The 12113-nt window shown below is 39.7% G+C and overlaps 1 protein-coding gene across 8 annotated transcripts in view; it reads right to left on the bottom strand.

Moving 5' to 3' along the window:
* Positions 1 to 4913: 4913 nt before the first annotated feature.
* LRRC8B (leucine rich repeat containing 8 VRAC subunit B) overlaps positions 4914 to 12113 on the bottom strand; it is a 66304-nt gene continuing 59104 nt past the window's right edge. For all 8 annotated transcript variants that reach the window (XM_070592368.1, XM_070592369.1, XM_070592371.1 and 5 more), the window contains one exon: positions 4914 to 8470. In XM_070592368.1, the coding sequence (XP_070448469.1) occupies positions 8198 to 8470 (273 nt within the window). In that variant the 3' untranslated portion in view covers positions 4914 to 8197. The remainder of the gene's footprint in view (positions 8471 to 12113) is intronic.

Here is a 12113-nt window from a genome sequence, read left to right on the forward strand (position 1 = left end):
AAGCTGCAGGATGTAACCCAAATGAATGCAGCTTGTTAGAGAATGCACAGGACCTGGAGTCAGGGAGGAGGCCTGGGTGCTAGTCTTAGCCCTTCCACTAGGCTTAGGTTAAATAGAATATGTGCTTCTAGCGCCAGCCCAGAAAAGTGAAAAGAACACTCAATGGGAGAATGCACAAACTGAGGTGCCTTCTCCCTCAGAGGGTTTGTGATCTTGAACAAGCCACTTAGACTTTCCTCTTCAGAGAAGTCTCTATGGTTCTGTCCAGTTGGAAAGTTCTGCAATTCCAGAATTACATTAGGGGATGAGAGGGAAAATACAATGGATAGGAAGTGACTCATTGGCTCAGAAGACAAACTCGGATATGGGGCAGGAGGAAGAACGGGCCTTAAAGCGGACAGGAAGAGACCAGCGAGTTCTAAAAGCTACAGCGTGATCTGTGAGTCTTCAAACACTAGGGTGGGTGAGAGAGAGGAGGAAGTGCTCACATTAAGTGCTGTTTTCCTAAACCTCTGTAGAAACAGGCTTTGCAAATCTGTAGGGTGAATATGATTTCTCTTCTGAACAGCCATGAGACCCTGGGAAAGTTATAATTTTAAGTTTGTTTTCTCACCTGTAAAATGGGAATAACACATCAGATAAGATTGTTGGATGGACTGAGACAGCACAGAAAGAAGCTAGCAGAGCACCTGGCATGTAGCAGATGCTACATAACATTACTGCTGTACTCCACTATGTTATTTCCCCTGTGGTGACGGACTCCAAGCTGAAGGAGCACAGGTGAAATGAAATTAATTTGAAGCCATTAACGAGGTTTGTGATGTATTGTTCTGGCTAGGAATTACAAGTCCAGCGAATTTTCCTCAGGCCTCTTAATCAATGAAAGGCAGACAGAATCAATTCTCCTTCACTTTCCTACTTCCTCAGGCTTTCTCTTTTCACAGAGCAATTCCCTGAGACTGGCTCAGTCTATTAGGAAAAGGGTGACAGAACTGCTCTTTTCTCCCCATAATGATCTGAGTAGTTTCTCTAGGAAGTACTACAGAGGCAATACGACAAGCATGTGAATCCAAATCCAGTTCAGGAAAGACTAGAAGGAAATCCCTTCACACAGGTGGCATCTGGTTCCCCCTATGTTTAAACATTTGCCTGGGGTACTAATTTACAAGAAACACCAAATGTCCCTGGAATAAGTGGGAATAGGGGACCAGTTAACTCAGCTTTCCACATGCAATTCCTTAGGTTACCAGCCTAACAAATGCAAATTGGTCCTACTCCCATTCAGCACACTTAATAAGTCTCTTATTTGGAATTTGAAATTGTGATAGGAAACCACCTTCTAGGAAGGGAGAATCTTGATAACTGAAAGATATTTATCTGGGCAAGTGCAAACTAAAACATCGCCCTTGGTATGCTGGGGATTTAATACTCTCCAAGATGGGATTTAGTGCTGGGTGAGCATACGTAAGCTTGGAGTATGCGGTTAGGACACTCAACAGCACGGCCAGAGAGAGATTGGAGGGGGTGGGAGTGAGATCTGGGAAGGGAGAGGGTGTGGGCCAAGAGAGTAGGGCACTTGGAAGGGGTTAAAAAAAAAAAAAAAAAAAGGGAGATCCAGCAGCTGACAGGCTGGGGAAAAGAGGTTGTCTACTGGGGATGTTTGACAGAAACACTGTGAGCTGTGAGAACTCTCATTCGCCCCACAGCTCCCACTACCCCCGTCTGTCAATCATCTGTAAGCTCTACCTCACTCTTGTGAGAGTTTTGTTTTTGGAGAAGGAAATAATTAGACAGCTGATGTAAAGGTTCCTATTTTTACTAATAGAAAACCAGTTCTCCCATCTCTACCAAATGCATATTGAATAGTCAAAGCATGTTTTTTTAAAGGGGTGCCGAATTCTTACCTGCCCGGGGCACCCACATGTTTGGGCTGGTCCTGGTGCCAGGCACTGCACAGGGCTTTCCAAATGCATCTCATTTGAGATAGAGTCACTGAGATTGAGTGAGGGTGACAATTCTCAAGATCTTACCTTGGGGCCTACAAGGAGAAACTGAATAAAAGGGGAGGAAATAGAGGCTGAGCAAGCTTGTATTTGATTTATTCTCTTCTCAGCAGCAGAGGGAGGCAGAGAGTAAAAAATAATGTGCGCTAAGCCCCAAAGGAACACACATTAGGCATGCGTAAAATGGCACACAAAATTTAAGGTATTTATTGCAAGAAATAATTTGAAAAGCTTCTCAGTAACACACAGGCAGTTTTATAGAATCATCGGCATTTAGGAGGCAGGACTTATGACTCTAGAGGATGATGAGGCAACACAGGCTGAAGAGAGACTTGTATTTTTAAAAAAGACTATGCATGTTAAAAACTCTTTTCTGATCCTTCTTTGGCATATTGATATACATTCTTCCATAAATACGGGGCTTGAGTTCAAGGCCTGCCTTTGCGTCTTTGGAAAAACTACTTTTCTCTAGATCCCAGTGATGAGAGGGATAGAGAATACAGGCTAGGAACCTGGATTTCAGAGAATCCAGAGAAGAGGGCAGAAACCCAAACCAAAGCCACAGCTCGGAAGGATGGAACGTGCCCTCAGCAGCCCCATGCCGCCTCTCTCCTGCAGTAGGGCCCTTCACTGCATGTTTGAAAAGCCATTTTGTGACATGCAAGTGAGTGCTGAGGAACATGAGGCGACACTTATTACCATGCTCATGGGGCATGTCATCACCCTGTAGGCCGCTGGCACAGGACACCAGCATCCCAAAGCACCTAGCAGACCCTGAAAGGCTGCTAAGGCCTGAAGTCAGGCTCTGGCTTCCTTTCCTCAATAAACTTCACCTTCCTAAGGCACGTAGAGGAGGGCGAAAGCCTTTCTTGAAGCACCACATTTCCAGGGAAAAACACGGCCATCTGGTTTCAGCAGAGCTTTCCTCCATAATCTGGTTCTGTATATATCAAATTCTGTCCTTCAGCAGAAGAAAGTTCTGGGTATCAGCTTTCTGATGTGTTCCTGAAACTCTGTGTGTGTGTGTTTGAGAGAGAGCAAGAGAAAGTCTTCTGTCCGAAAGAACAAACTATCATGTGCCTATTTTACCCAATAATTCCACTTTTTCTCTCTTTATTAAACCTCAAAATTTCCTGTCTTGCAGTTCTTTACATTTTATTTATCTGGTCCACTATTCAGCATTAGTGCTAAACTAACAGTAAATGGGGAAATGGGAGCCAAGAAGAAGAGAGGGAGAGAGATGGGTTGGTTTGTGAACATTGGTCCCGAGGATGAACACGACTAGAAAGATGGACACCCTAGGAAGGTAACAGATTTCACCCCCCAGTCTCCGCCCCAGTGCATTCTAGGATCAATTCAGTTCTTTTCAGGAGCTTGCTATTTTGTGACCATTGCAGCGTATTTTGAACACTCATAGTACTGTTATGAGGTTCATGGATAAATCTAAACTCTATCATTTGGGAAATAATATAAGCGTACCCTGCACAGGGAAGCGCGGGACAACGAAGGGAGGAATCATTGTTGGGAACTGATAGGTGTACACAGATAACAAACAGTACAGTCAACTTCTTCCAACATTTACCTGTTTTGATTTGCCATTTATTATAAAAGCTGAATCTTTATTTTATACCAAAGTTACTTTAAAAACAGTAAAGTTTATCAAAAACTACTGAATCTCAGGCAAAGGGATTTACCACCAAAATACAGATTTACATGGTAAACCTGAGAGCCAAAAACGTTCAACTCATGACAAAATCTTACATTTTCTAATAATTCTTTACCGGAAGCAAAAATTGATTATGTACATGTTTCAAAATATGTGACAAAGATTGAATAACAAATGCTAGCCTTCGCTGTAAGCTTCGCTGAAGCTAAAACAAAGGAAAATGTCTCGACTCAAGATTGGCCCATTATTTCACTGAGTGTGAAACATCTGAAGAGTTTTAAAAGTATTTAAACATAAATGTTTAGGTTTATACACAACACATATATGCACAAACACATCCATTCTAATTCTCTGCCCCTTTGTATTTTTTAAATGCCACCACCTCTGTTAGAGATAATATATAACATGCTGGAGCCATTCACCACTGTTTTTCTCAACAGTTGTGTAGTATACAAATCAAATGTAAAACTTAAATATGAATTAACTTCAACTGGAAGCCATCTCAAATTCAGTGCTTTGGCTCATATATTCTATGTTAATGCTTTAGTGTTGATGAAACTGTTCATATAAAAAAAAAAAGTTGTAGAGAATGTAGTCCATTAACAAAGGTACTTAGTAGACAGTTCCCAGGGGATATATAAGTGATGGGCTAGAAACAGGAAGAAACCAATTAAAGAGGACTGCACTGTTTTTTACTGCTTCAGCCATTCATAGCCAACTGAAGATAAGAAATAATTATATCCAGGGCATTTTGCAACAGTTATTAGTTTATATCATTTCATGTATATAATGTCTTCATAATTCAAACCAGGATGCAAAATAACTCCTACCCTCTCCCACCAGCCTTCCTCTTGTTTCCAGAAAGAAATAAACATAGATTCTGATACAATATACAGTTACTGAAAACAAAGTGGACTTACAGTTATAGTCTCATGCTTTTGGTAGGGTTGAGGGATCACTGGATCAGCTCTGCATATTGCAGGGATGGGTAAGGTAGAACAACTCAATTAGGCATAATTATAAGGCCTGGCTTCTCTCCAAATAAATACCTGCTACAGAATCACTGGAAGTTCCCTGGCACAAATATATTCTGTTTCTATGCAAGTGCTGATCAAATTTAAGGAGGTGGGAGAGGGGAGAAGGAAAACAATACTTTATGTGGATAGGATGATGCTAAGAGAATGTAAATATGGAAAGAGTATTTTATTGCCAATACAAGGAAATAAAGCTATAAATCCACAGAATAATTGTTTGATTATTTTAATGGTTTCTGAACCCATCAATATTATGCAATATTTTAATTAAACATATAAAATTTGAATCATCAAACATTTGAAGAACAGAAACAAATATTTTCACTATCAAACAATAATGTTATGCCAATAACTCACGGCAGCAGACCAGAGCACACAAATTGAAGCTATGCCACAGCGCCAAGATCCTGAGGATCTCTATTTACCCTGTTTAACACAAATATTGTTAAGTGACAGTGAAATATGGTGACATCTGGGGGGAAAAAATCAAGATTGAGGATGAAGAATGAAAACACAGTATCTATGTGCCACATAGATATACTCTGACATAGGTTAGGAAAAGAATACCACACCTTACCAGGAATGCTCAAAACTGCTTAGGCTCTCAGACTAAGGGTGAGCATTCAGTTTTCTTTTAAATATTACAACTAAGAGTAGAACACTCCATGATTACAAGTAATGAATAAAAAAGAATTCATATTGTAGCATTAACCTACCTGTCGCAACTTTGGAAAAAAATACTAAATATATCCAAAACTAAGTTACATTTTGCATACAGAGGGGTTTGTGTGTCTCTATGTGTATGCAAGCTCATTTGTGTGTGTCTGTGTGTGTGTGTGCATGTAAATAAAATGAACCAATGCCATTGCTAGCATAAGCCATCAACTTTGTTCTGAATAACATCCACATTTATTTTCTAGAAAATGCACTAAACATTCTTGGACATGTGCCAACTAAAGTCTCACAATTAATTGGACAGACTTCATTTTCTTCATTTACAATCCTCTTAAATAAATATGAATACTTGTAAAATGAAAGTCTGCTCCAACAATGCAGTAAAGGTGGCATCAACACATTTTCGTACGTCAAGTGGTGTTCTCAGAATTCATTGCATCAGTGCCACGTTATTTCAAAAGCTACGTGAACACTGGTGTGTAACATCGACATACAAAAGAAATCTAAAAACTATGGCATCAAGAACAGAGTTTGCATCAGTAACTATACCCTAGTGTTTGGAAAGCAGCTTACAATATTCACTATTGATAGTAACTTGCTTCCAGAAATTTCGAGAGGTGATAAGGAAGATTTAGCCAATGACTTCTGCAGGTGAACAGAATCAGTGACTAGACATGGAGAAGTTCTAGTTTGTCAGGGGAATGGTAGCAAATCTGAATTTTGTTTTGAAAACTATTCTTTAGAGAAGAGGGTGGGATTTTTCATATAAATTATGGCTCATTATGTGGCCGAAAACATTTAGACACTTCTCCATGTATTATATTCATGTCCAAAATTTAAGATAATCCTATCCAACACTGGAATTAGTACATAGTATATTGTGAAACATTAAAATGACCATTAACTCATATTTTAAAAAAACGAAAATAACAAAAAACCCTAGACATAGTCAGAATCTGTTTTCTGAAGTCTTAGAAGAAAGTTTCATCAGTCATGCCTGGGTCCCTGAGAACTTGAATGTTCTGACTAAAGGCAAGTTTTGGTAAGAAAACATTTTTACACTGTTCCTTTTCATTCAGAATAAGCAATAATGTCTTAGGCAGCTTTTGGTGTTTTATATTTTTTATAGCTAATATTATTGAAATTTCATTTGACACGAACAATTTTCTTCTGTGAGCTTCAGTCCAGGGGTGTGTGGCAGGTGAGGGAAGCTACATTTTGCTATAATTGAAAGACTTCCTTTCATCTTTCTACAATGGGCAAAGCAAGAAAAACATACTGCACACGACAATTCTATGTTTACAGTACTTTACCCACAGATTTTCCAGTTTTGTCTAGGAGCAATTAATAGATTACTTCAGTTACATCCCAAATGAGATGGCATCATAATGCCTAGACCAATTAGAAAAACACATTAAAAATGCACATTTCCCAAAAATGAGTCAGTTGATTTTATTCATTTTACAATATGCATGATAATAAAAGGCCAAACACAAAGCTCTTTATAAAAAAGAGCAAAATATGTTCCAGAAAAGTTAGACAAAGGCATGAGATGAATTTCAGTTAAATGGATCTACTTCTTTGTGAGCTTTGAGAACCCATCCTAAACACTGAATAGAGGCTGTTTTATATTATAATCATATCTAGAGGCGTGCAGATGGAGAAGAAAAGTATTTTGCTTTAACTCCTACTTAATTTCTATGAAGTGTTTTAAAATCAGTTTTAAAGAACCAAATCTGTCCCTCTCTCCTCCATCACAGTTTTTGAAGTAATTAAGAATTGTACCCGTACAATAGCACAGCAACCAGGGAAGAGAGAGGTAGATGATGCGGCCATCCTCTTACAAGGAAACCCCCCAAATATTTTAGGGTGTGAAACACAAGCCTTTTGTTATCCAAAAGTAATTAGTTGCAGAGTACAAAAACATTTTGGAGCAGAATGCACTCAAATATGAAAATCATAAGCAGCCCAAACCAAGTATATTAATAGTAAATTCTTAAAGAAATGCATGTGTTCTCTGTACCTTACAAAATTATTCTCACAGATTTTGAATCCAAGATTATACAATAGAAAATATTTATATGTTTTACATTTAATATAAAAATTATTAGCAAATAAAAAAGGCTTTGATGATACACAGGAAGAAACTGTAGAGAATATGCTAGTTTTCAGGATGCCCTGAGGGTGACATGTCCTAAGTACTCTGCTCCTGTTCTGTGCAGAGGCCAAAGGCCGGCACTTTCTCAGGGTTCATCACTGTTGTTAAGAGAAAACCAGGTGAAGGAAGACTCAAGCAAGCTGGGACAGGAAGTAAAAATTAAGCCTAGAAGGAATACTGCCAAGCACAATGCACCCTGCCTAAAAACATTTAAGAACATAAAATCAAAGACAGTGCGGAATATACATCAAGGAGATTTATATGGATGAGTTTATGGTCTAGGCGATAAATATCAAAACAGGAAGTCAGTTAAAACAAGTGTGCAAATAAGTCACGGGGATGGGAGAGGGAGAAGAAAGAGGATCCAATCTTCAAGGTAAAATCTGCAAGGTAGAGATTCAATAATTTCACGTCCCCCATTTCACCCTCAAAGTGTACTTCTTACATCTCAATAAATTAACGATCAGTTATTCACAAACCTTTCGTTCCGCGTCAACACTTTTCCCTGTTTAACTTAGGGCTAGACACCGAGTTGCTTTAATAAGACATTTGCTTATAGTCAGTCATAATTATTACCCATTTTTCATCTTTATAACTTAGGAAATTTTAGTTCTCATTTAAAGCCCTGCGGCATACTTTTGAAAATTATTTTCTCTTTAGGTCAACATTTATCTAAGCACGTCTGCAAACGTTCTGTGACAGGGACAGGAAGAGTAGCGAGCAAATTTTCCTCAACAATCAGACAGCTCCGTTTTAGGGACTGACATCCTTCCAGTTCAGGAGGAAGTGTTTCCAGGTAATTACCAATGAGCTCCAGATGAGTAAGGTTCGACAGCTCACCCACGTGAGGGGACAAACTCATCAGGCTATTTTTCCCCAAAAGTAAACACTGCAGCTTTTTGCACTGAAACAGCCCATCTGGTAGCATCTCAATCTGGAAAGGGAAAAAAAGAAGCCAGTAAAACTGGTTTTTGTTGGCCTAGGATAAGACATTTACTTATTTATAACCCTACCTTTTCCCAAAAACATTTCTGGATGTTTACAGGGATACATATAACAATGATGATGAATTTTAGGAAGATGGAAAAGATAAAGGAAAAATGAGGACATCCTGACGTGGAGTCAGGATTGAGGCTACCATGAACTTCTAACCCTTACTATATACGGGTGGGGAAAAAATTTGGCTCTAAACATTCTAATGAGCAATTCTCAAAGAAAACCTAATCAGTTACATACTCATTGTCCCAAAGATGAAAAACAAACCAGTAACTCAAGAGAATCATAATTATTCTTGAGTGCTAGATCAGAAATAAATTGCTCTCAAGAGTCCTCATAAAGAGTTTACTGTGTCATGTAATGAGCAACATCCTTAAAAACATCCTGAGAACAGACACAAGGCTATTTCTTAGAATTTTACAATGTAGACTGAAAACTTTATTCTGCTAAAAAAAAAAAAAGTTGACAGAGACAAGAAGATATGATAATATATACATGTACATTTCATTCCCCTCTACCAACACACTCATAAGAATTTACCCTTCTTGCTCTCTGGCAGTTTCAATTAAATCATATAACACAGAGAAATAATTTTAAATATGATAAATAGCCTGCAGTAAGGTCAACTTCTAGAGCTGCTCAACTCAACTGCTCCCCTATCTGGTGGGTGGGTTGCATGTGAATTTCTCAGGGAGCCACAGTGCATATATGAAACAGGTTTATTGGTGAAAGACATCCAGACAAGAGTTGAACATGCACAACACCCTCAACCCTTACCATGCCACTGAGAGGTGAGTTTGGGCCAGGCAGAGCTCAACTGCACACACCCTACGCTATAATACTCCACATATGTATACAGCCCAGGACAGGGCATCTAGGCAACTATACAACAATGTAGGTTCCTTGGTTTAGGACGTGGCTTTGTTAGAAACAGGGATGAAAGGGGTACCCTGGAGCTCAGCCTGCTCCTCTGATGGGCAGCACCACTGAGCCCGCTCTCTACTGAAACTTCCAGGGCCATCCAGAACTACCTCCTCAAAAGGATAAACATTCTCTATACAAGCTAAAACATGGCCAATTGCATTCAAAAATGCTCATTATGTTGGAAACTCTGCTCTCCTCCATCACCCACCCATTCAGTCAGTACTGGGTCCTTGAAAATAAACCCAATTATCACTGTTAGTAAGACCAGCATTCAATATAGCTCATCACTACATCAACTACTAGGTATAAGCAAAGGGAAAATATCTACCCTTTTATTTCATTCCCTTCTCAAGAATGCAGACACAAAACAGTACATACGTAGATTTCAATATAGAGATGTGGCAGAGAGATGAGAGACTGAAGAAATGTAACCCCTTTCTAAAGCAACCCCTTCTAGTCAGAGACATCTGCAGCTCAGAAGTAGTACAAGTAGCGGAAATAATCAGTCTCGTACAATGCACTCAGGGTCAAGAGTGCCTTATGGAGCCTAAGCGATGACTTAGGCAAACTGGCTGAAAAGAGAGAAGGCTTGGCTTATCTGTAGTCACTGAACATGTGCTGAGAGCCTTCTTTTATGCCAGGCTCTGAGCCAGGTGTTGGGGATAAAGTGCTGAGCAAGACAGATGGGTCTTTAAGAACCACAGTCTAATGCAGGGTTTCTCAACCTTGGTACTGTTGACATTCTGGGTGGGATAATTCCTTTTGTGGGGGTGTCCTGTGCATGGTAGGATATAGCAGCATCCCTGGCCTCTACCCGCTAGATGCCAGTGCCACACCCCTCCCCAGCTGTGACAACTAGCAATGTCTCCAGACACATGTCTCCTGCGGGGCAAAACTGCCCCCATTTGAGAAGTACTGGTTTAATAGGAGAGAGAAATATTAGACAAATACACAAAGAATTAGTCTGTAAGGGGTGCTGCAAAGAAGGGTGCCCTAACCGGAGCTGCATTAGGTAATCCCATCTCTCCCCTCTTTAGTCAGCTTCCAGATCCCCAGCAAGTACCTTGCTTAATAGGACAGATTTCCTATTGGGTGAACACTCTGAAGCCAGTGCCCTCACTCTCCTGTCTGGCTATCAGCACTACCACGTTCTCACCAATCTTCTTTCAAATCTCTAAATTTGTGATTTTAGCAACTTCTCAGCCCCTAGTGCAGGATGGGGATTTCACAAGGCAATAGGAGTGAGCCTCTGGGGCCAGAGGCTACATGGCTCCTCAACTGTGTTGCACTCCTGAAAATAAGTCAAGGGCTGGGTTAGTGGTACTGCTTGCTGAGTGCCAAGTGTCCAGCTCAGGGGCCTTCTCTCAGCGTCAGCACCCAGCTAAGGCACAGGACCTTAACTACCGACTCAAATTCAATTATGCTAAAGGCAGCTGGGGAGCTGTGTTGGAGACTCAAGGCTTTACCTCAACTCAGCCATTTTATCCTGAAAAATCTACTTACACCCTTAAAACTAATTTGCCCTGAAGCTTACAAGAACACCAAACACATTTTAGTTAGACCAATCAATTTTACAAAAATGTTCAGATAGCATTTATACATACTAAGTTCAAGCATACTCTTTCTTAGACAATATAATATATGAGCCAGAAAGGAAAAAAGTTACCCTAATGGACCACTGATTTCTTCTCAAAATCAAAAGAAATGATTACAGTCTATCAAGGACATGATAAGCTTCATAAACAGAAAGGTTTTATAGAATAAACTATAATAATTACATATAATAAACTACAAAATAAACTGAAAAAAAAAAAAAAGAAAAACTAATGGCTACATTATCATTCTATATCCTGAAATTCCCTGGCAACCAAAAATCTTCAACAAGACGTATGGGCCCCAGAATATCTGAGGAAGGATGGTTCTCTTCTTATATCTAAGGCTGACACCGATAATTAAACACTCCACTGTTTTCCAGAGGCTGGATCTTGCTTCAGATTCCTTCTCAATGTCAGCTTTCCTTTATTTCTGGCCACTGACACATGCTACCCTAGGACATGCTAACCAAATCCATAAAATCCAATCATGTCAACAAACAAAGCTAAATATTTCCATTTCTAAGTAGTGATGTCAAAAACAACAAGCACTGCCACGTAAATGATCTTCAGAAGGAACTTCTACATTATTCACCTTCTGGCTAGAGGTCTTTGTGTTAATAAAAGAAATGCATCAAATGCAGAACTGTAGAAGTCTGAAGACCTTGGAGTGGCTTTTAAGATTTGAGTGAAGCTATTAAAATCTCCCCCTTTCTCTGTGCTTCTCCACCACATTCAATACCATCAGAATCCAATTACACTTTGGCTCTGGGATAGAGATGGATGCTGCCTCTCCCTCTCCCATCTTCCACACCCATCCACACACACCACTGCTTCCCATGTAACATCATTTGGATTGATGTATCTGAGATGTAGTAGAAACAGCACTAGTGTAGGGGTTGGAACACTTGGGTTCCATCCCAGATCCACCACTAGGAAGCTTCAGACCTCACGCCAATCACTCTGAGCCTCAGTTTCAGTATCAGTAAAATGAGTGCAGTGGAATACAGCAGAGGTTGGCAATGTTTTCCTCTAAAGGAGCAGGATAGTAAATATTTTAGACTT

Source organism: Equus przewalskii, chromosome 24, assembly GCF_037783145.1.
Source record: "Equus przewalskii isolate Varuska chromosome 24, EquPr2, whole genome shotgun sequence".
NCBI classification, from domain to species: domain Eukaryota; kingdom Metazoa; phylum Chordata; class Mammalia; order Perissodactyla; family Equidae; genus Equus; species Equus przewalskii.